Raw genomic sequence first — 24323 nt, forward strand, 5'->3', positions numbered from 1 at the left:
AACTTGGCAAGTGACTTAGAGGGAAATCTGAAGGTGTTGGGATTCTTGCGATATTGTTGTTGCCCTCCTCAGTGGTAGAGCTCATGGTGGTGGCGGGCGGGGGCGGAGGGGGGGGGGGGGGGGGGGAGTTCAATCAAAGTAACTCAGTGCAATAGAAATTCACTTTCTAAGGTATCAAAATTAGCTTGCACCAGTTCAATACTCAATGCGGTAAAGTCAGTGTGTGCCCCGAAGGGAGGCCCAAGGATGACCTGGAGTTGGGCTTTGGGAGCTTCGTATCAATAATTTAAGAGAGTTGCAGATACTTCTCCTCTGCAGGCAACTCGCCCAATTGTTGAATTTAACTTTCAGTAACTTGCCACAGCGGCAGAGACCCTCAGATATGCACTGGAAACTGGGGAGAGGGCAGTAGGCCAGAGGTCAGATGCAGCCGGTAGCGGTAATCAGGAACACTGTGGAGCTGGAAATAGCAGCAATCCTGAATCCGCTGGCTCCACATGAATTTCTAATGAATATACTTAACCTTTCTGGTGGTGCTCACTGTTCTTTTAGGTGGCATTTTTTTGAAGTAACAAGACATCAATTAGTGGAGAACGTGTTCAGTATGGGATGAATTAGAAGATCATTACACTATTTACATAGATTTATTTGTGCATCACTTTATGGTCCATTATCTTGAGGTTGAATATTCCTCATCATCCTTAATCCTTCGCACACAGTCTCAGGAAGGATTGTCTGGAAAGAGGAGTTTGGAAATGTTGTGAAGTAGCAATATGGGTCTGGATTTTCTTTAGTGAAGCGGGGAGCAGGAATTGGAAAATTACCCAACTTGGTGCACTTGCCTCAGAGAAAGTGTCCACACAGGTGGGATTTTTCATTCCCCAGCAGAGTTTGCTGGAGCCAGGCCTGCCAGCCCCTGGAAAGAGTTCAGAAGCAGCCACAAGGGCCAATTAAAAGACCTACCTCTGTGCTCTGGGACTTGTGCCAGCTGCAGGAATAGCAATAAAACAAATTGCAGCCCTCACCTCTCATGCCCTATTCGTGCCAACTCCTGCCACTTCATATCTCCCACCCACCCTCACTGGCACTAGCATAGATATGAGTGGTAGCAACAGATTCACAGGGCAGTATTTTCCACACTCCTGCTGGATGTTTCGTGGCAGCAGAGGCAGCCCACCATTAGCCAGCAGCGGGATCTTCCGGTCCTGCCACTGTCAATGGAGTGTCCCATTGTATGCAACCCCCTCCCTCACTGCCGGGGAACCGCTGGTGGGTGGGGTCGCTGTCAGTGGGACCAGTAGATCCTGTTGGTGGAAACAGCTGGAAAATTCCGGCCAAAAACTTGCGTGGAATTCAACTCCCTCCCACAAGATGAGTTTGCATTAGGGAGACATTTAATCAGGTGGGAGAATAACATATGAGGACCTTGCCACCATATTGTCTCTGCTTTGATGTAGTGCATGGCAAGACGGCTTGTCATTAGCCTTCCCATTTTACTGCCAAAGGCAACTAATGCCCACAAAAGTGCCTCATCTCCCTACAGCTGGTCTTTAATTAGTGGATAGGAAACTTGTCATGTAGAAAATCTGAAAAGCAAACCCTATCAGTGTTGCTTGAAAGCATCCAGATGGATCACTTGTTTCAAGATAGCAGGGCCTGATCAAGGGACCCGGTATTGTGAAGGAAGACAGATCTGCACTCTACCCTTCCGACTGGCCCTCTTCCTCACTCTATCATTACTCAACTGTGGTCTGGGAATCTCACTGATCCTGGGTCTCAGGTGGATGCATTGTAGGCAGCTGCCTTCCCTCCACTGGTGGTGCTGCACAGCAATGCACAGCTGCTGGCCTCAGATTTGTGGCAGCTCTTGGGGAGGGAGGAACTGAGATTTCCACCCCCGGCGTCCTTGATTCTGTGGAAAGTCTACTGTTACCCAGTCATGTGTCTAATTGGCACTTCATTCGGAGGGAGTAAAAAGGGAGTAACATGGGAACTCTAGCTAATTCTACAGCTGGTGGGCAAGGCTCCTGTCACCTTCATTAAATGCCACTTGCCGGAGGAGGGATATGATGACAGAAGTTATAAAGGGGAGGGCAATGTCAGAGGCAACAGAACTTTTTACAATGTCAGCTGTTAGGGAGTTTGGGAAGAGACACTGGGTGTCAACAAGGGTCAAGACTGCAGGAGACAATTTGCATTCAATAGATGATCTCGGTGTCCATAAAGGCAGACTCTAAGAGAGATAGAAGTGTAGGGAGCGATTCCCCCCCAAAAATTCTAAGTGTCAAATTTGTGTAAAAACTGGAGTAAATCCCAACGTTTTTTTTCAGCAGGAGTTTCAAAATGAATCTCCCACACTCTGTGCACTGCAGAGTGCCTCTGTGTAAAAAACAGCTGGTGAGGCCTATTCCAGCTGGGGAGGCCGGTAGCATAGCACTGAGTGGGCCACTGCGCATGTGCCAATCTGTCAGTGCTGAAATTGGCACATGCACAGTACCCCACACGGCCGGCCTCCTGCTCACTGACCCCTAAAACATTTCCAGACCAGCCTCGCTCCCCCCAGCCCGCTTCAATTTTCCCACCCATACTGTCCCAACCTCCCAAACTACATGCCTCACCACCGCAGCCCTGACACCACACAAGACCCCCCTCGCCCCTCACAGCAGGCTGATGACCCCGGACCTCAACGGCCAGCCTTGATCGCTGGCTTCCCTCTATCTGTCACTCAGCCTAAGTGCAGAGTGGCAGCGGGACCACCCACCCACAATGATCGCCCCTCCAGGGGTCCCACTCCCTTGGCACTGCCTGTTGCCCAGTGGGCAGTGCCAATGTGCCCTCTGGGCATTGGCACTTTGCCCATTTGGCACTGTCAGGGGGCACAGGCTTGTGACTTTTAAATTTTGACTTTGCTATCACTTTGACAGTGAGAGCCTATTTCCTCGGATGGTGATGTCTAAAACGAGGGGACATAGCTTTAAATTGAGGGGTGGTAATTATAGGACGGACGTCAGAGATAGGTTCTTTACTCAGAGGGTGGTAAGGGCGTGGAAGGCCCTGCCTGCAGCAGTAGTGAACTCGCCAACTTTAAGGGCATTCAAATGGTCATTGGATAGGCATATGGATAACATTGGAATAGTTTAGGTTAGAGGGTCATTAGATTGGTTCCACTGGTCGGTGCAACATCGAGGGCCAAAGGCCCTGTGCTGTGCTGTAATGTTCTATGTTCTAACACCCGGCCAGGCCCCCTTCACCGCAATAGGATCGGCTGTCAGCTCCTGGCAAGTGGGGAGTTATACTAAACCCTGCTGAAATACTCCTGGCGGGGGTGTGGAAAGAGGATAGTGGGCCTACAGACGTCAGTGGCAGGCCCACTGATGACAGATAAGTAGTAACATAAATTATTCACCTCCGCACCGATTTCCAGTGTGGAGCTGTTAGCGCTGGACCGGAGAATCATGAGGTCGTGGCACCCAGCAGGGAACACATGATATGGCCTCGACTCGAGCCTCCCAGCCCGTTGCACTACAAAAGCAGTGCAGCATGCTGGAAGAATCACCCCCGTAGTCTCGTGGATGGGTTGGGGAAAAGAGTTTAGAAGAGAGTTGGTTGAAGGGCTTAACAATGAAAAATAAGCAATATATCCAATTAAACCAATAGATTTTATCTTGGTGACAAAGAAGTCCATAAACTTATCACACTTGTTGGAGGTGTAGGTAGAGGGACCAAGATGAAACATGATGGATTGGCAGTGAAGAAGAGGGGATGGAGCAAAAGAAAAAAATAGAAAGTCTCGCATTTATATAACAAATTTCATGACCTCAAAATGTCCAGATTGCTTTCTGAAAACACTTCTGAAGTGTAGTCACTATTGTAACCTCAGTTATCTTTCAGGATGATGTTAGGATCGTGGGATGTACAGTACAGCTTGATGTGATCAAGCTGGAATAGGCAGTGGATGCTCAGATATGCGTACGTTTGCATTTCTTGGATATAAGAGGACAAAGGTGTGGGTGGCATCCGGGAATCAATTGGGATTGAGACGGTTTTGTTTTATTGGGAAGAGATGAATGGTTAAGAAAATCAACAGCGACAAACGTATCAGAATAGAACAGCATAGAAGGACAGCTAACAAGTCTGTGTTAGCTCTTTCAAAGAGCAATCCAGTTAATCCCACTTTTCCTCTCTTTCCTGTTATCCCTGCAATTTTTTTCTCTTTCTAGTATATATCAAATTCCCTTATAAATGCAATCATTGAATCTATGTCAACCCTGTACCGTAACAGGTTTTGCAATCAAAATCCTAATCACTCGTTGAACAAAATTTAAAATCAATTGTTGATTTTAAAATTATAGGCTAAAAGGAAAAAGAGCAGCATTGGTATAACACTGGGTAAAGGTTAGAAGAGAGAGAGAATTATGATGAACTGCATTTCTTTTAGACTGGAGAGAGATATATATTAATTTTCCCCAGGGCTCACTTCTAGGACTGCTGTTGTTTTTGATATAAATGACTGGAATTTGAGGTACTGGGCATCATTTTGAAATTTACAGATGACACAAAATGTGGAAGAGTAGTAAACAGTGAGGAAGATAATGTTGAACTTCAATGAGACATTGACAGACTGGTGGAATGGTGGACATTTGACAGATGAAACTGAATACAGGAAACATGAAGTGATACATTTTAACAGGAGAAATGAAAATAGAGAGTACAAGCTTAAATGGCATAACTTCAAAGGAACTGCAAGAACAAAAAGACCTGGCTGGGGATGTTTACACAAAATAATTGAAAGTGGAAGGACACGTTAATAAAGCAATTAATAAAGCATATGCAATCTTGGGTCATGTAAATAAAGCATATAACACAAAGGCCAGGGGGTTATGGTGAATCTGTATAAAATATAAATTTGTAAATACAAAGTCAAAGGCTAGACAGCACAGAGTTCAGGATTGCAACTGCAAGTGGGCTTAGATTTGATTTCCAACCCTCCACCCTCCCCAAGGGCAGATATAAGAAGTATAATTAGGAGGAATGGGACTATGAATGGTAGGAGATACAAGAAAGTGATTGCAGGTGGCCTTGTTAGTGAACAAGACCTTGGGCCACGAGAGTAGCGGGAACACAGTTGATGGCCAGCTGACTAAAGGAAGGATGCTTCACCAGTGAAGTACATTCATTATTCATGGTACTGTATCCTGTAATGGTAGCATAGCAGGCATGACATTACAACTGCTCTGTGATTTAATATAAGCAACTTATGTTCATGTCATTGGCTTTCCTAAGTGGTTCAATGGGTAACCGTATTGCTTTGTATGATTTTGAAGTACAAAAGTACAGATTTGATTGCTGCATTCTGCTAATTTCCTCAGGCTGACCTGGGACTGTGCGAATGACACTTTAGTTTACTTCAGTGGTCATAAATTAATGGGAAAATATCAACCACAGTTCCGGCTCTGTGATTCACTTTGGGAAATTTTCATCCATAAAAATGATACCATATTCAGTTGTGTTAACTTTCCTAATGAAGCATCCTGCTATGACTCACTGTTTAGGCTTGTACTGAATGACGAGGCTCTTGGGTAAAATGACCCAATTATGTTGATGGAATAACAGCTCAGTATGTGTCATTGCCTTCAGAAGAAGACAAGGGAAAGCCAGGAGTATGAAAAGCTCTTTACGTAGTGAGCAGTCCAAACATGAAAGGGTAGGCCCAAGGCCCACCAGATATTGGGCCCTGTCTGCATCAGACTGGCACACTGCAGAAGCCTGCTGGTGCTTGCTATGTTTGAGTAAACCAATTTGGCAAAGAATGAAATAAATAGGCGCCTGCTCCCCGATTTGGATACTCAGTCTAACACCTGCTTCAGTCATGGGCTCTGGGTCTCTTTACAATGCCCAGGTCATGATATCAGGAGACTTATTCCCACCATGGAATGAATGTGCACATGCTCCTTGACATATTGGATACAAGGCACTTGTACTATAAAATATAACATGCAAAATGAACATGGCATTCTCAAATTTCTAGGCCATTATTTCCATAGAGAGCTTAGTCATATTCATGTTGTTGCTAATAGCCTTGGTTAGAATCTGTGCACTAGAATATTACAGATCTCTTTTTCCTTCTTTTGGAGCAATTCCCATCCAGTTTTGCTGAATCTTACTGACACCACTGTAACGTGAATAATCCTTTATAATGAATCTCCTTTGTATATTATCAAGTTAATTTATTTGTGCTGCCCTCCACAGATCCCCGACTGTGTTAGCGCAAGCTAAATGAGCTCTAACTATTGTGCAATATGCTAATTGCTTCACTTCAATTGTTGCCTGGTAAATGTTTCTTGGTATAAATCCCAAAGATCTATTAACTTTACAGCTAATGCCACCAATACATTTCTATGCCAACCACTGTGATGCTTCAACACCTAAATCTGGGTGGTGTACAATGGCTGTCATAATACCATGCTATTAAATATTCATGGGGAAATGCTTCTGGTTCCTTTTGTACATTGAATTCTTTCCAAGATTCATCATCTCATGCCAAATAGAATATGCATTATCCTTCTTTAATGAAAATTATCCAGCAGGTTCTACTGAATAAAAAGCTTTTCCATCATTTAAATCCCAAATTCAAAGGGAAACAATCTATTAATTTCCCTCCTTATAATCTTAAATATCATTGGGGGGGGGGGGTGTCCATGCACTTCCTGGTGTACCACAACTTTGCTGAGCTCCTTTAGTGCAAGAGGGACAATTTTGATTGAGGTGGCCATGTTATTCCCCCATCTGCAAACCTTATTCCAACTGCTGTCGAGGGGCCTTCTGGGATTACTTGGGAATTCGGTCATATATGTCGCTATTAGGTCTCCTAGTACCTCCAGGTGCTGTTCTGGACTGCAATGGGCCACATCAAGAAAGAGCTGAATGGTGTTGTTTGATCCAAGGCTGGGCCAGCCAACGTTCTAATTATGAGCACCTGCTGTATTTGGCTATTCTGCTTGAGCATACAGAGATTTCTTCATTGTTCTGCTAGCGGCCCCCGTCTCAATATATTAATAACCCTTCTGTGGTATTTGAGAAAGGGTCATATCAGGACACAGAATCAGAATTTCAATGCTGCTTCACTTTGAGTTGCAAAATGGCACTGGCAGGATTTCTGTGCTTGAGATTTTTATTGTCTCCCTGAGCATTTAGATAAATAACTGCCTTCTGCAAATATGTGACTACATTACATCACCGTCTGATTAATCACCTGCTCAGTATACTTTAATAAACGTTCTTGATATCTTCAACTAAAAACAAGATCTGGCGTGATGTTCTACTAATCTTGAACATTAAAGTGATATCTTGTGGGGATATAACTGAGATCAGTGTCAAAGTAGCAGTTACCAAGCAGGAATCATAGTGCATCTTTCCAGGTGTATTACTGAAAGCTTACCTTGATTAAAAAAAGCAAAGATAGACACTTCCAAAGACATAGGGACTTTCAGATACACCCATATGACTGATATGAATACAAGGATTAAAATCACTCAGGGTAAGAACATTTATATAAGACCTAAAGTTACATTAACAACATAGAACAAAGATAATTTGCATAGTTCTGCTCAGGATACCATTGATATGATAGGACTTTGTATTGGAGGTGATGTTTTGGATGAGTTGTAATTCATGAACAGCAGAAAGTATTGAATAGGAATCATAAGTGAGCAAGTATCATTCTTCATAACAACTAGTTAGGAATAGCTAATTAGGTTATATAAACCCCTTTTAAAAAAAAATCTTAATCAAATATAAAAGGAGCATAAATGATTAATCTTTAAGTCTAAATATAAAAATTATCCTCTATTTTAGATGACCCCAATGAGAATTAAAAAATGAAAAAAGTTATAGAAACCATAGAAGATTTAGATTACAGAGAAGGCCTTTCAGCCCATTGTGAGTATGTCAGTGAATGAAGAGCTATTCAGCTTAGTTCCTCCATCTTTCACCAGGTCCAGAGTCCTTGTCTCTCACAAATGGTAACAGATTTTGTTTCCACCACCCTTTCAAGCCATGGGTTTCACACGTTTGTCACTCACTGGGTGAGAACATGTTTCCTCCCCTCCCCCACAATTCTTTTACTGGTTATTTTAAATCTATCCTCCCTGGTTTTCAATTCCTCTGCTAAGGGGTGGCCCACCATCGACTGTGATTTACATTCCTCACCCATGCCACTATCGGGGTCCAATTAAGGGTGGGGAAGGGGGGAGGGGGTGGAACCAGAAATTCAGGCCACCAGGAAGGACAGGAGAATTGGCCTGCTGTGTTTGGCTTTTTGCAACTCCCAATATTCATTATCTCAGATTGAATTCCATTTTTCCCTGTTCTGCCCAAAAACCAGACCCATATCTTCCTACAGTCATATATCTATATACCTATACCTTGCTGAGCTTTCAGCCTCACTGGCAACCACACAGCCAATGTTGGTATCAAAACATCTATATCGAGCCCCCTACATTTGAATCTAAATCGTAAATATAAACTACAAAAAGCAAGGGAGCAAGTGCTGAGCCCTGCAAAACTCCACTGACAACAGCCTCCCAGTTGTAAAATACATGTCAATCATTACCCTTTGCTTCTTGCCAGTGCGCCACTCTCCCTGGAACCCCTTGGACAGAAACTTATATCTGAACAGGGATTAGTCACGGTGAATTTGCTAGTTCTGTAACATTTCAATTCAGTTTGACTATAGATCTTTCCTCATCTGACAGATCATAATCTTCCCTTTGAAACCCACATCTTTAAAGTAATTTTAAAACATCATAATGTATTATCCATCCTAATATATCAGGATGCATGTATATTTGTTTTCAGCACTAAAAATATTACATATTAAAATTTTTATAAGCAAAAGTTCTCTACTAGCAGAATACTGATAATGTTACAAACCTGTTCTGTAGCCTGTGTTGTTTAGGTACACTGCAAATGTGCGTGTTTCGTGCGTCGCTTGCCAGGAAGGTGAGGAGCAGTTCTCATTGTTTGTGTAAGTATTGTGGTTATGGACGTATTTTCCTGTCAGCATGGAGGACCGGGAAGGACAGCACATTGGAGTTGTTACAAAGGCATTGGTGAAGTGAGCGCCACCTTGCTCCATAAGCCTTCTGGTTTTATTCATCACCTGCAGAGAACCTAAAAAAATGTAATAGTCAGTAAGAATAATGAAAAAATCCACTGCTTACAAATTAGTTTATAGCAATCTTCAGGTGATTACGGTATCTATTTGATTCTGATGAATATAAATCTTGAAACTAATTGAGAGATGCGTGTTCACATAGCAGTTTTTACAACCTCCCAAATGGATTCCCAAAGGACATTAGAAATGTAATCACCATTTATAAGTAGGAAATGCAACAGCCAATTAAGACAGAGCCAAAACAGCAATGAGATAATGTCTAGATAACATGCAGAAAATTCAGTTACTTCGGAAGAAATTGTCCGATTTTGAGACAAAGTGCCATGGCGGGGGCAGGGACATGGGTACTTTCCGCTGTCACTGGGAAAACATGTCAAATCTTCCAGGCCAACCTCATTAATTTTGCAAACTGGTATTTTACGTGGTCTTTAATGGCAGGACAGGCCTGGATGGCACGTAACCTGCTGTCAATTCCAGCTGCCATATTTAAGAGGGAACTGTCATCTCCACCGTCAGCAACATTTGCTGTCAGGAAGAGTAGACAAGGGTCAAGCTCCCAAGTTTAGTGCCACCTTGTTATGCGTTGTCCTAGACCATGTGGGGAGGCAGGAGTTTAAATTTATTTATTAGTATTACAAGTAGCCTTATATTAACATTGCAATGAAGGTACTGTGAAAATTCTCTAGCCGCCACACTCCGGTGCCTGTTCGGGAACATTGAGGGAGAATCTAGCATGACTAATGCACTTAACCAGCACATCTTTCAGACTGTAGGAGGAAACTGGAACACCCAGCAGAAACACACGCACACACGGGGAGAACGTGCAGACTTTGCACAGACAGTGACCCAAACCAGGAATTGAACTTGGGTCCTTGGCGCTGTGAGGCAGCAGTTCCACTGTGCTGCTATCCTATTCCTGGCAGATGGGAGGAAGGAGCCCAGCAGGGAAACAAACCCGGCATGGGTGCAGATGGCCAATGCTGTTAACATCCATGGCATGCAGAGAAGATCAGCAACGCAGTACCAAAACAGGATGAACAACCTCATTCACTCTGCCATGGTATGTCCCATCCACGATTGCACAATCCACACAGACTCCAAATGTCAGGGCCTGGGGACCAGTGGCAAATGCATCCTCTGCCCCAGAGCCCCAATCTAGCCCATTCACACTGCAGTGGACTGGTCACAGTGCCTTTTTCACCCTTCAGCAAACATAGGACACTGCACGGAGCAGGGTAGTTGGGGAGTGGGGTACCTGGCATTGGCACTGAGGGTAAGAGCAGACTCCACATCACATATACGTATGAACCTTCCCCTCGCATGTGGTTATTCTCTGCGTTCTGGAGGAAGCTGCTCCACAACCTCGGCCCTATTCGCTCCAGTGATAACCTGCCACACAGAAGTGGACTATCTTACAAAGCGGGGAATAAGGAATGATCTGAAATGCAGATCAACCTATGAAACATGCAACCCCTCTCCAGCATTCTTTTCTTTGACCAGGAGAAGTTCTGGTATAGGGAATGGGAGAAGACTGGGGGTGGGTGTCCACTATGCCCAAATCCCTCACTGAGGATGAGGAAAGGGCGTCACAGTTCGAAGGCATCGAATGGGACAGAGCCAACGGCAATGTGGAGCTTGGCCTTCACCATCCACCGGATAAAAATGCTTCAATTGAATTGGGATCTGGGTGGAATGTGCCTCTGCCTCCGTCTTGGAGACAGTCGATGCTGCCACTCGCACTGTCTCTTCTCACTTGCAGATGCATCCAGGAAGCAACCGGGGCCAGACAAAGCAGAGGGGGTGGATCTCTTCCCCTTTCCCAACCTCAGCACAGCCTAACAGTCAAGGAGATAGCAGAAGAAAAGAGCTACTGTTAGAGACATCATAGCACTCACTTGCACCCTCCACCAGCTAAGGCACATACCGCAACGGGTATTAGTGATAAGTCAGATCAGGCTGCACAATCTGGTGGTTACCGCATGGACTTGTGTCCACAACAAGAGGGGACAAATGCAGCCAAGCTCCCTGGCTCTTGGAGACACCTGCAGAAGGGTCATCTGTGAGGCCCCAGTCAGATGATGAACTCCGGAATCAGAGTTTAAACAGAGGCAGACCTGTCGAATGCTATTAAAACAAGGGAATACGTGAGTCGGAGGAGCCCACCTGCCAGCTCTTTAAAGTGGTCCACAGTTGATTCTCCATGGGGAGGGTGGTGGGCACCATAGAGACCCTCATCCAACAGAATGTGGAGTCATGGGCAGCCCTGCACTCCAATGTCATGGGTGAATTCATGCACTGGCAATGAGGTGGAAACAGGCCACATGGACATCCCTCTAGGTGCCCTTTCCCCTCAGGCCAGGACCCTTATGCACCTAAAGAGAGGAACAACAGCTAGATATCCCTGGGTCATCCACTCAGGACTTTGAGGTTGTCACTCCCTTCAGTCTCTAAGCCCTTGCTGACATGCGCGTGTACGCGCACAAATGCACTTCATCCATCGCACTCACTGACTGTCCCAAGCTTTCTCAGTGCTACCTGCATGGCTTCCTTTTCAGTTGACCAGTGTCTCCGCCCACTTCTGACATACAACACATGCATCCTCCTGCGGTCCATCCTCTCCCTCTACTCTAGCATTGTCCCTCCCTCTAAATTCTCCAACCACTCCTCCACCTACAGCACCCGCTTCTATCCCTCCACTCCTGCATCTCCCTCACCCTGTCCTCACCCTCCACTCTGATATTGTCCCTAAATCCAACCTCCACCTTCGATCCCACATCCTGTAATCCTGAATCCTCCGTAAGCCTGTCCATTCCTCCTCCACTTTCAGCACTCTCAAATCCTTCCCTCACTCCTTCCTCAATACCTACTCCTCCAGTGCACCACACTCCCTCCCTCACTCCATCATCCATCCTCAGTGTAACTCAACCTTTGGTCTGGCATCATCCCTTACCCCCTCGTCTCCTCCGTCTTTGCCGTTCCTTACACCCTCCCTAACATCTACCTCTTTTGCTACACCTTCCCCCAGTGTCCTATTTCTCTCTGCCACCACACCTAGACACCCTAAGGCCAGTCCCACCCCTCCCCAACCCTTTCTCTTCTCCACACCTCCTCCCCTATGAAACCCACTTCCACCCTGATCTCCTCATTCCTCTAGACTCCCACCCTCAGTCCCTTCTCCCCAAAGGTACCTTGTCGCACAGCACCTTCCTTCTCCCCCACATCTCTCCCTCCACCTGGATACCTTTGGACCTTCGTACTCCCTCCCCATCTCCCAGCCTCCCCCCACAAGCCTCAACCCCCCCACCAATGTCTTCACCTGCCCCGAAGTGTTCGACCCCTCCCTCCCAGCTTCACCTTCCCAATATCTTCATTCCCAATCCCCAACTATGAGACTTTCCGACCCTCACTCACCCCCGTCTTAGAGGGATATCTATCTGCAATTGGTGAGGAGACTGACTTTCCGGAACATGTAGGATAATTCAGCAAAGACCATGGAAGATGTTGGGAGCTCGGAGGTCGCTGTATGGGGATCCCCCACCCCCCAAAAGCTGCATCGTGTGGGCGTGGCGGAGAGAAGATGCCGATTGGGCCTTCATCTGCATCTCATTAACAGGATGCAAATGAGGTTCCTGCCAGCCTCTGGTGGGTTTTTTGACTTACCACAATGGGAAAATTCATGCCAGTGTGAAACCAATTTCTAGGCCTCCTGCCATATTTGCCCCCATACCTGCCATAGAACCCACCAGTGGAACTTTGATGCTATGTTTGGAGTTAAAATTACGACCTGGGAATGAGCTGCATTAGATGCTACTTTGGGTAGGTCATTAGTGCAGGCACTTGGTGTGTGTGTCAGAAACATGTCAAGTTGGCAAATTCTTACATCAATCCATGTATAGTGCTGATTTGAATTTAGTAGTGCCACTTTCAACCTCAATGTGTAGCTAATATCCTGGCTCAACCTCCCACAGCTGATTACACATTCAGTACCATCATCAGTGCTACTTAACAGAATCTTCAATTGCTTTCAGATTAGTTGTTGATTTTTTTTACAGCACTGAGTTCAAATGGGGAAGTGCTTGTGCATTTGGACTGCTACTTAAAGTTGATGTGCAGGCTTCATAGAATCCCTACAGTTCTGAAGGAGGCCATTCAGCCACTGAAGCAACAATCAAACTCAGGCCCTATCCCCGTAGCCAGTACATTTACCCTCCTAGAACCCTAATACTAAGGGGCAAATTTTTGATTTGATTCATTATTGTTGCAAATATTAGCATACAGTGAAAAGTATTGTTTCTTGCACACTAAACAGATAAAACATACCGTACATAGAGAAGGAAACAAGAGAGTGCAGAATGTCGTATTACAGTCATAGCTCGGGTACAGAGAAAGATCAATTTAATGCAAGATAGGTGTACATTCAAAGATCTGACGGCAGCAGGGAAGAAGTTGTTTTTGAGTTGGTTGGTATGTGTCCTCAGACTTTTGTATCTTTTTCCTGATGGGGGAAGGTGTAAGAGAGTATGTCCGGGTGCGTGGGGGTTCCTTAATTATGTTAGTTGCTTTGCCGAGGCAGCGAGAAATTTACACAATGTCAATGGATGGGAAGCTGGTTTGAGTGACGGGTTGGGCTTCATTCATAACCTTCTGCAGTTTCTTGTGGTCTTGGACAGAGCAGGAGCCAGATCAAGCTGCGATACAATCAGAAAAAATGCTTTCTATGGTGTATCTGTAAAATTGATGGGAGTTGTAGTGGAGATGCCAAATTTCCATAATCTTCTGAGAAGGTAGAGGTGTTGGTGGGCTTTCTTAACTATAGCATCAGTTTGGAGGGATCAGGACAAGTTGTTGGTGAACTGGGCATTTAAAAATTTCAAGCTCTCAACAATTTCTATCTCTTCCCCATTGATGTAGACAGGAGCATGTCCCTCACTACACTTCCTGAAGTTGATTACTATCGTCTTCGTTTTGTTGACATTGAGGAAGAGAATATTTCATCGCATTAGTTCACCAGATTCTCTCTCTCTTGTAGTCTGTCTGTGATCTGACCCACTATGGTGGTGACATCAGCAAACTTGAAAATCAAGTTGGAGCCACACAGTCAAAGGTATATTAGGAGTATAGTAAGGGAGTGTGGATACAAGCTTGTGGGGCACCAATGTGGAGGAGATTGTGGAGGAGATGTTGTTGTCTAGCCTTACTGATTACAAGCTGTGCGTTTGGAAGTTCGGGATACAGTTGCAGAGGAAGGAGTCAAGGTCCAGGCCACGGAGTTTGGAGATGAGTTTCAGAGGAATAATGGTGTTGAAGGCTGGGCTGTAGTCTATAAATAAGAGTCTGACATAGGTGTCTTTGTTATCTAGGTGTTCCTGTAGCATATGCTGTGGATCTGCTGCAGTGGTTAGTGAACTGTAGTGGATCCAGGCAATCCAGGAGACTGGGATTGATTTGTGCCATGTCTAACTTATTGAGTTAGCATTGCTAATCAATCTAACCTGCACATCTCTGGAATGTGGGAAGAAACTGGAGCACCCAGAAGAAATCCACACAGGCATGGGGAGAATGTGCGAACTCCACACAGATATTGACACAAGGCTGGAATTGAACCCGGGTCCCTGGCGCTGTGAGGCAGCAGTACTAACTGTGCCACCGTGCCATTCGTTAGGTGAGGGGTTGGTTAGTTAGGTTAGGTAGATTGGCCATGCTAAGTTTCCCCATAGTGTCTCAGGATGTGTAGGTCAGAGGAATTAGCGGGCTAAGTACGTGAGGTTACGGGGATAGGGCGGGGGAGGTGGGACTGAATAAGGTGCTCTGTTGGACAGTAGGCGCAGACTCAATAGGCCGAATAGCCTTCTGTACTGTAGGGATTCAATGGTTCTATGTCTGCAGGGATTGGGTGGTTTGTAACAAAGGCCTGTGATTCTCACATTAAGGACACTGGACAGACCATTTGCTCCCAATCACAGGCGCTGTGGTTTCTATCCTCCTTGTCTTGCTGTATAACAGGGAGAATGAGCTGAGGAAACACAGATAAAGATTCAGTGCTTGACGAGGGCATTGGGCTCCCAGCAGGATGACACATTAACTCTTGTTTTCAGGAAAGCCCTTTCACATCCTCAGTGTGTGAGATATGTGTTTCACTGTAGACGTACAGCCTCAGAAGCATAATACACTACAGATACTGGAAATCCCAAATAAAACAGCAAATGATGGAAACACTCAGAAGGTTAGGCAGCATCTGCAGGGAGAGAAAAAGAGGCTGCAATTTTCCAGCCCCCTCCCTGCGTGAGTTTTCCTGGCACAGGCAGCTCGCCACTGGCGGGATTTTCCGGTCCCACCGAAGACAATGGCAATTTGCATGGCTCTTTTACTCCAACGCTGGGGAACCCACAGCAGGGGAGTGGAAGATCCCACAGGCAGGAAGGGCTGGAAAATCCTACCCACAGTTAACATTTCACTGTCATTTCTCTTCAGTCTTCCATCAGAGCCGGGAAAAGAAAAGAAGGGAGGATGAGGAAGCAAGAGGGACACAGTTGCAGCATGTACAGCTTGTAAATCAGAAGGCACTTTGGCATGTGAGAGACAAGACTAAGCATCAGCAACTTCAACGCTTCCACACATACAAGGCTGTTGAAAGTTATCTGGCACTACATTCAGGTCCTTGGGATGACACTATTGGCATCAAGTACAATGCCTGGTTGTCTCCTCACATTGCCTTTGCAACGTCTGTCTGAAGGACTTCGTAGTTCCCTGTGGACAGACGATGGCCAGAATTTTATCGCTCTGCCCGCCACAGGAATTGGAGCAGGCGAGGAGCAGACAATGGGAAGGTTCGTTGACCTCGGGTAAGCTTTTACGGTTTTGGGGCAACTGAGGCCGTAAAGTTCCGCCTGATCGTGCTCCTTTTTTTCACTTCCTACACCAGCTGTTGTTTTGGAGAGACTTGATGCATGTTCTCTGTCACATTGTTCCCCCTTTTCAATGTTCTTCTTCCCTAGATAGTAGCAGCTCCTACTCCAGTCAATCTGTATCTCTGCTTTACAAAGTTCAGGCTGGCTTTAAGTAGTATAGGTTATCTTTAAGTGGTCTTAGCCTCTCACAATTTTGTACCCCCACCTCCACTCAGCTGTCCAGTCACTTCAGTGTGATTGCACATTATGGCCATAGTAATCAGAAGCAGCACAAAGTTTGTGTCCTGCCTGCATCGGAATGAACTGCTGCAGTTTAATCAAGCATCACAGTTCTTGTGCTCATTCGCAGGCCTTATCGGATTTCACAGTAAATCTGTTTTACTGAATGGATGGACAGCAGGGAGAATTCTGATGCACATTTTGTCTATGTAGCTGATGCCAGTAAACTCTCCTGACCCAAAATCATCCTGTGAAGTAACTACAAATATTATGCTTCATTTAATATAAAACAGTCTCTGTAAAACATTTTTTAAAAACTTGGTACAAGTTTGTGTTTTGCATGTTGTTGTTCTCCAATTGGGAAAGATCTCCTCCAATTACTTTTACAATTGTGCCAGAAATAGCAAACATAGGAAATCATTCGTTCGATATGCAGTTCCACTAACACAAAGTAACCCCTTTGAATTTAGATTCATTGTAAAACATGAGCTTGCAACCTTGGCTCGTTCGTTGTGTGTGGCATTTCTTTATGAATAACACACAGTCACTCTGGGAATCTTTACTTTAACATAATAAGAAAGAATGATGTGAAAAGTAAACCTAGTCCTTTCAGAGTCACCCATGGTTCTGTGTAAATTTGAAAGACATTCAGATTTCAGCAGCAACTTCAGACTGTTTTACCATCTGCATAGGCAGACAGTCCAAACTAATCGCAAAGGCAATTTATTCATTTTTTTCCCAGGCTACTCAAACCTTTTGCAGGCTTTTATTTGTGACTATAGGCCCATTTACACTGAGAAGAGTCTACCAGCATGAAAGCTCTATTAACACTCTACAGAAAATGCTTCCATGTATAAGTGTCTTTTGAATTGCTAATGCTGGTATAAACACATATAAGAAGCACGTTTGCTTGCAGCAGTCAGACGTAGCTTTGAGGCATTGCAAAGAATTCCTTGCCTGCCTCAGAAATCCAAACTTGAAATATAATGGCTCAAAATGGCGCACCTTTACCTCCAAACTGATGTCCAATATGCCAGTGTTGGACTGGGGTAGGCACAGTAATAAGTTTCACAACACCAGCTTGAAGGCCAATATGTTTATTTGGAATCATGAGCTTTTGGAGCACTGCCACATACCTGATGAAGGAGCAACGCTCCAAAAGCTCGTGATTCCAAATAAACCTGTTGGACTTCAAGCTGGTGTTGTGAGACTTCTTACAATGTCCAATATAGCTGCCAATGATAACACTTGCACAGGATAATCCCAGGACAAGATATTTCGACAATTCAATGCAGATAAACTGAGATAAATAGTACAAATAGGACAGGAGCTAAACTGCATCTGCAGTTATGATCTGCTATACATTGCATGAAAACAAATTTGAGGAAAAAAATCTGATTTGCATCTAGCTTGCAACTGTAATCATTGTGTATTCAGTCCCTTTGGAATAAATAAGGCATTTCTTGATGGAACTCTGCTGCATGTATGCTGATGAACTCCAAAGCGTAAAGCTGGAAACTTGAGATCAATTAAATAGTGGTAATGAAAAACATGATTATGAATATTAAACAAACAGAGAGAAAACATAGGAAGCAGGAGTTGGAGTAGGGGCCGTTAGGCCCTTCGAACTTGTTCTGCCATGATTATGGCTGATACTGTCTCTCAGCACCATATTCCCGCACTCTCCTCATATGCTAAAGGTCCTCATGGAAAGAACACAGTGCCTGCAACACAGTTAGCAGAAATGACAGATATGCAGGTGAGGTTGACTGGCCATGCTAAATTGCCCTTTAGTGTCAGAGGGATTAGCAGTGTAAATACATAAGGTTATAAGGATAGGGCCTGGGTGGGACTGTTGTTGGTGCAGACTCAATGGGCCAGATGGCCTTCTTATGCATTCAATAATTCTATGATTCACTTGCAATTCATATTGTATATGATTTGGAAGGAAGTATTTGGTACAATGTTGGGAAATTTGCTGTTAATGACAGACAGATCAGAAGTTTTCAGATTTCGAGCCGATTTAGGCTAAAAAAAACAATGTTAAGAAGTGCATTTAATGTGGATTAAATGCAAGATTATGTAATAACCCATTCCTGCTTTGTATTAATGGTGAGGTCATTTTAGAAAACACTGCATAGTTTTGGTTACCAACTGATGTATTGGAGAAGGTTCAGAAGGCAGAGAGGCAAATAACTATTCTACAGCTTACGGTTTCAAGTTATAAAGAAACATTCACAGAACTTTACTTTGAACATCTGTTCACAGGTAAATGTGTGTGTAGACTACGTCTAATCTAAATAGAACAAATCATAGGAGTTTCCATCAGGTTTGAGCTGGCACTGCCAATAACAGTTGTAGTTTTAACTTTGATGCTGCAGGGGAGGATAGGTTTAGAGGCGAGACTAAGGCTCTGCTATTGGCTCAATTAATAAAGGCAGTGTGTAATGGAGCTACTCTACATGAAGATTCCAGTTTCTTGTCTATGCTAGCATAACTGAATCATAAGAGGAACACTATAATTGGTCCCATGCCTTGGACTAGGAAGGGAAAAGTCATTTATAGTTCCCCAATTAGGTGACTTATATATTTTTGTTTATTGATGGGATGCAGGTATCACTGGCAATTCCTGCATTTAGTGGCCACTCATAATTTCCTTTGAGAAGTTAGACCACTTTGTGAACCACTGTAGCAGGGTCTATGGTATAGGGGTTCACACTGTGCTATTTGAGAGAGAGTTCGAAGATTTTGGCTGACCATTGATAGACGAATGGCAAGCCATGTTCAAGTTAGTCTGGCATGCTACTCGAAGGGAAGGTTGCAGGTGGCGATCTTCCCTTATGCTGGCTGCCTTTGTTAATTCAGGTGGTAGAGGCTTGATGAGTACTGTGCAGTGGTTACCTGCTATCACTACTCTCATGGATATTTGTACCTGCAACAGGAAAATTGATGAGGACAAGGCGGTAGTTTTCTTCTTTCATGTTGGTTCAGCAACTACTGCAGGCCTAGTCTGGCAGCTAGACCTTTTTCAAGGCTCAGTCGGTAGTGTTGCTACTGAACTATTCTTGGTAATGGTCATTGAAGTCGCTGGCTCAGAGTATGCTTTATGTGCTTGCTACTCTGTGTCTTCCAAGTGGCTAAGCCATTTCAGAAAACTATTAAGAATTAAGGGCAAAATATTGGCCAGGCAGGGTAAGGAGGCAGATTTCCTTCTCTAAAGGAAATAAGTGAGCCAGATCAACCCAGTAGTTTACAGTCACTATTACTTACATCAGCTGTTTAATTCCAGATGTATTTAATTTACTGAATTTGACTTCCCCCAGCTGCATTTCTGCGATTTGAAATCCCGGTCATTAATTTAGGTCTCTGGATTATCCATCCAGTAACATAACCATTATGGTCCTGTACTATTGCTATTGTTGGAACTATAGCGTGTGAAGGTCAGGCAAGGGCATGGTTGGACTTTATTTCTATACTCGCTGTAGCTAGAAGCCTATGAACATTCATTGTCAATCTTACCTAAGGAGAAAAGTTGATCTCAATCACTGATGGAGTGATGAAGTCTTTTCTTTATCTTGGCAGACTCTCTTATTTCTACACGAATCAGTCACAAGCTCCAATTGTTGTCCTCTGGACAGGTGAGCCACACAGGCTTGAAATGTCTCACATTTAATCTTCGGTATACACTGACTTAGATCCAAGTCAAACTGACAGGCAGAAAGCTACAACTAAGCTCACTGTCCCTGACTTAGAGAGCAGAAAAATTAGTCCAGCAAGAGGGGTTAATGTTTCCAGGAGAATTGGAAACAGACAAAATATTTGGGAAAAATATCGGACACCTTTATCCTTGCATTGCAACAGTACTCAGCAAAGCTGATTATTAGAAACTTACACTTGGATAGTGGAACGATCTTGAGCCTGAATGGTGAAACCGGGAATTGATCTCTAATCTTCCCTGAGATTAGAGGGAATCAACTTCACATCCATAATGGGTGAACCTGATTTTAATATATTTTAATAAATTTAAATACAATTAAAGACCTTCCCCCAGGCACGTTTTCGTACCTCACCAACATGACATTAAGTTGGCAAAGTTTACAACAGGTTCCACCAGACATGAACCTGTTGTGGGGACCCCACTTGAGGTGTCAAGGCAAGTATAGCCCTGGGGCAGAGGGACATGGCCAAGCAGTGCCCTTGCACTGCCCACTGGCAGGTTAGCATCATGCCAGGGCAGGGCCTGGGGCAAATCCCAGTGGGAGCCTTGTGGCGGGAGAACTCATTCATTTGTGATGGTGGAGGAGGGGATGGATTGGACATGGGAGATGTGCTTGCCAGTGATGGCTGTTTGGGGAAGGGGGTGATGCTGGCATTAACTGATTTGGCAGGGGATGGGGGGGGTGAAATGCTGATGCTAGCGATGTTTGCAGGATGTAGGTTTTCACTATTGGTCAGAGAGGGAAATAGATATCAACAATGTTCAGGGAGAAGTGGGGGGGAACGAAGAGAGATGCTGGCTCTAATTATAGGGGGAGGGGGAAAGAGTCCCTGAGACCAGAGTTGGGAGGAGGGAGTGGGGGGGGAGGGGGAGGGGGGAGGGGGAGGGGGGAGGGGGGAGGGGGAGGGGGGAGCGGGAGGGGGAGGGGGGGAGGGGGAAGGGGGAGGGGGGAAGAGGAAACCTGCTGTTTCTCTGGAGAGAAAGATGTCGGGTTTCAGTCAGACTCTGACACATTCTGCCCAACGTCTTTAAAGTAATGAAGCACCTGAGGGTGGGACAGGACACTCCAGACACTGAAAGGGAGCTAAGGGAAAATGAGGAGATTAAAAAGGTACATTTTGAAGAGACTTTTAAAAGGTAGATCCACCAGTGCAAGGGGAAAATTGTGAGTGCGATAATGGACTTAACAGCACTGCTGCTTTGTTAACCCTCTGCTGACTCCTAATGAAGGAAAATTGTGTGTGTTGTAAAAGGAGAGTCTGTGCTTGGTCAATTTATTTCTTAATCATTCATGCCAATGTACCTACATTTTCAGAAGTCCTGTCTGTTTATATCAGCAAAGAACTCAACAGAAACCAGGTTAGGATGACAGATATAAATGAGAAATTGTTGAGAGATTAATTACCTCATTATTGAGGCTGCTGCTACACAGTAACAAATTATTCCTGCTATTTTAAACCCAGCCTCTGTTAAGTTTTTTTTTGTTAAAATAGATGGAACAAAAAGCTATCCAAAAATAATGACTATAATTATAAGGAGCAGCAATATTTGCTGCAGCAAGCGGATTTGAACAACTGCAGCCTTTCCCTGCTGACAGAAAGCACACAGTGGCATTTTCACTGCTGTTGAAGAATCCAACTTTTCTGTTGAGTGTGCTGTAAGGAACAAATTGTATATAAACTGATCAGAGGTTGTCAGCACATACAATTGAATTGTTCGTGCTGCTGTTGGAAAATGTGCTGCAGTGGCCACAAGAACACAAGCATGGGCCCTAACTAATGAAGCAGCCTCAAAATTCTGAAGGAGCACAAAAGGAGCAGCAGATGTTAGGATAGCTATATGGCCAATACTGGATTTTGATCTATGAGATTGGGATCTATGTGGAAATCAAGAAACACAAGAAATGAGGTCAATACAGTCTGGTAAATCTTTGTTTATAAATTATGCAAGATCTCAGCAGCCATGCAATGGAAGAATTGTATTGGTTATCTAAACACAAAGAGGAAATTCTGGTAATTCCCAAAGAGTTAAACTGGAAACTGTTCATTTGTCTTTTGTCTTTGCAGATGCTGACTGACGTACAATATATTCCCAGCTTTTCTTGTTTATGGGCTTTAAATGGGTCATTTCCAGGCAGCAGTAGTTCTTGCAACCACATTATATCTGTTGCAATAAAACATTTACAATGTGGTTTGGCATCTTTTTCTGAGTTTATGTTAAAACAGAACAAAAGTATGTTATTACCAGATGTTACTGGCAATTAATTATGCAATTGTAAGCAATTACAATTTCTCATTCTTATTTACTATATAATCAGACAAATTTACTTTCATACTATGTTTGAAAATGGCCATTGAATCGCCACTCATAAAACAATGACAATTTTTTTAATGAGTTTGCGACAGCAGAATGCTGTAATGATAACAGTAAATCACAGATACAAGTTCCATTTAAAAAGTTATAGCCATTGCTCTGTAGCTTTTGACCTATACAATAAATTGTGACCCAATCTGCAAAGGAAGTAAGCATGCTGCATTATGTGAAGTTACCCACAAGGTATGTATGACTTTACTGTGCTCAATCATGTGAAATGTTCAGCTGGGGCTGCCTGTCCTAAATTTCCTGCTGTTTCACCAAGTATGTGAAGTCTGTTATAACATACACAGCTTGGAACTGCAGGTTGCAGAATCTTTGAACTACCCTTTTAGGTGAGCTACCAGAACCTAGAATTTAACCAGCTCTTATGTGTGGTTTTGAGCCTTCCCTTTTCTATTTTGGGATCCATTATATATATATGCTTCTGTGGAATGTCTTGTACTATAGCTGACAAAAGAATGCTGTCAAATGAACTACCGAGTTTCACACACATCAACTCCACACTACGGTTAACCCAAGTGCTACTTCTGTAAAAATTTTCATGTGCATATGCTTTTAACTAGAAAGATTCTTGTCTGTATGTGTAATAAGAACATAAGAACATAAGAAATAGGAGCAGGAGTAGGCCATCTAGCCCTTTGAGCCTGCCCCGCCATTCAATAAGATCATGGCTGATCTGTCGTGGCTCAGTTCCACTTTCCCGCTTTCTCCCCATAACCCTTAATCCCCTTGCCTATCACAAACCTATCTACCTGCGTCTTAAATATATTTAGCGAGGCAGCCTCCACCACTTCAATGGGCAAAGAATTCCAGAGATTCACCACCCTTTGAGTGAAGAAGTTCCTCCTCAACTCCGTTCTAAACTGTCCCCCCCTTATCTTGAGGCTGTGCCCTCTAGTCCTACAGTCCTTTCTGAGCGGGAAGAGTCTCTCCACCTCTATCCTATCCATCCCATTCATCATCTTATATGTCTCAATGAGATCTCCCCTCATTCTTCTAAACTCTAACGAGTACAAGCTTAGTTTATTCAGCCTCTCCTCATAGTTCAACCCCCTCAACTCTGGTATCAGCCTAGTAAACCTCCTCTGCACTCCTTCCAAGGCCAAAATATCCTTGCGTAAGTGCGGCGACCAAAACTGCACACAGTACTCCAGCTGCGGCCTCACCAGTGCCCTGTACAGCTGCAATAAAGGGCTTTCCCGCAGACCCTGATGGTCTATATTATAACTAATGTTTGCTTTTTTTTCACTATGTATGCCTCTATTCTCTCAGAAGACTAAGGAAATTTGACATGTCAGCCACGACTCTCACCAAGTTTCACAGATACACCATAGAAAGCATTCTTTCTGGTTGTATCACAGCTTGGGATGGCTCCTGCTCTGTCCAAGACCAAAGGAGCTATAAAAGTTCACAAATGTAGCCCAATCTATCACACAAACCAGCCTCCTGTCCATTGACTCTGTCTACCCTTCGCTGCCTCGACAAAGCAGCCAGCATAATTAAGGACCCCGCGCACCTCAGACATTCTCTCTTCCAAAAGTCTGAGATCATGTACCTACTGACTCAAGATCAGCTTGTTCCCTGCTGTTGTCAGACTTTTGAATGGACTAACCTTGCATTAAGTTGATCTTTCTCTACACCCTAGCTATGACTGTAGCACTACATTCTGCACTCTCTCCTTTCCTTCTCTATGAATGGTATGCTTTGTCTGTATGGCGTACAAGAAATAATACTTTTCACTGTATGTTAATGCATCGGACAATAGTAAATCAAATCAAATAAAGAAAATGTAGGTTGAAGATTCAAATATTTAGGACGGAGATCCAGGATTGATGAATATTAGTAATGTTGGCTTTGAAAACATTTACAATATATTACATGAAGATAACGTATTGACAATGCACTCTGACTAATGTCGATAATAAGA

General features: G+C 44.0%; 1 protein-coding gene across 1 annotated transcript in view; it reads right to left on the reverse strand.

Moving 5' to 3' along the window:
• Positions 1-24323, reverse strand: part of sulf1 (sulfatase 1) — a 416345-nt gene that overhangs the window by 137115 nt on the left and 254907 nt on the right. The window contains exon 6 of the mRNA XM_080194115.1: positions 8932-9171. Coding sequence (XP_080050241.1) covers positions 8932-9171 — 240 coding nt within the window. The remainder of the gene's footprint in view (positions 1-8931; positions 9172-24323) is intronic.

This window comes from Carcharhinus amblyrhynchos, chromosome 8, assembly GCF_965287045.1.
Source record: "Carcharhinus amblyrhynchos chromosome 8, sCarAmb.v2.hapA, whole genome shotgun sequence".
Classification (NCBI taxonomy): domain Eukaryota; kingdom Metazoa; phylum Chordata; class Chondrichthyes; order Carcharhiniformes; family Carcharhinidae; genus Carcharhinus; species Carcharhinus amblyrhynchos.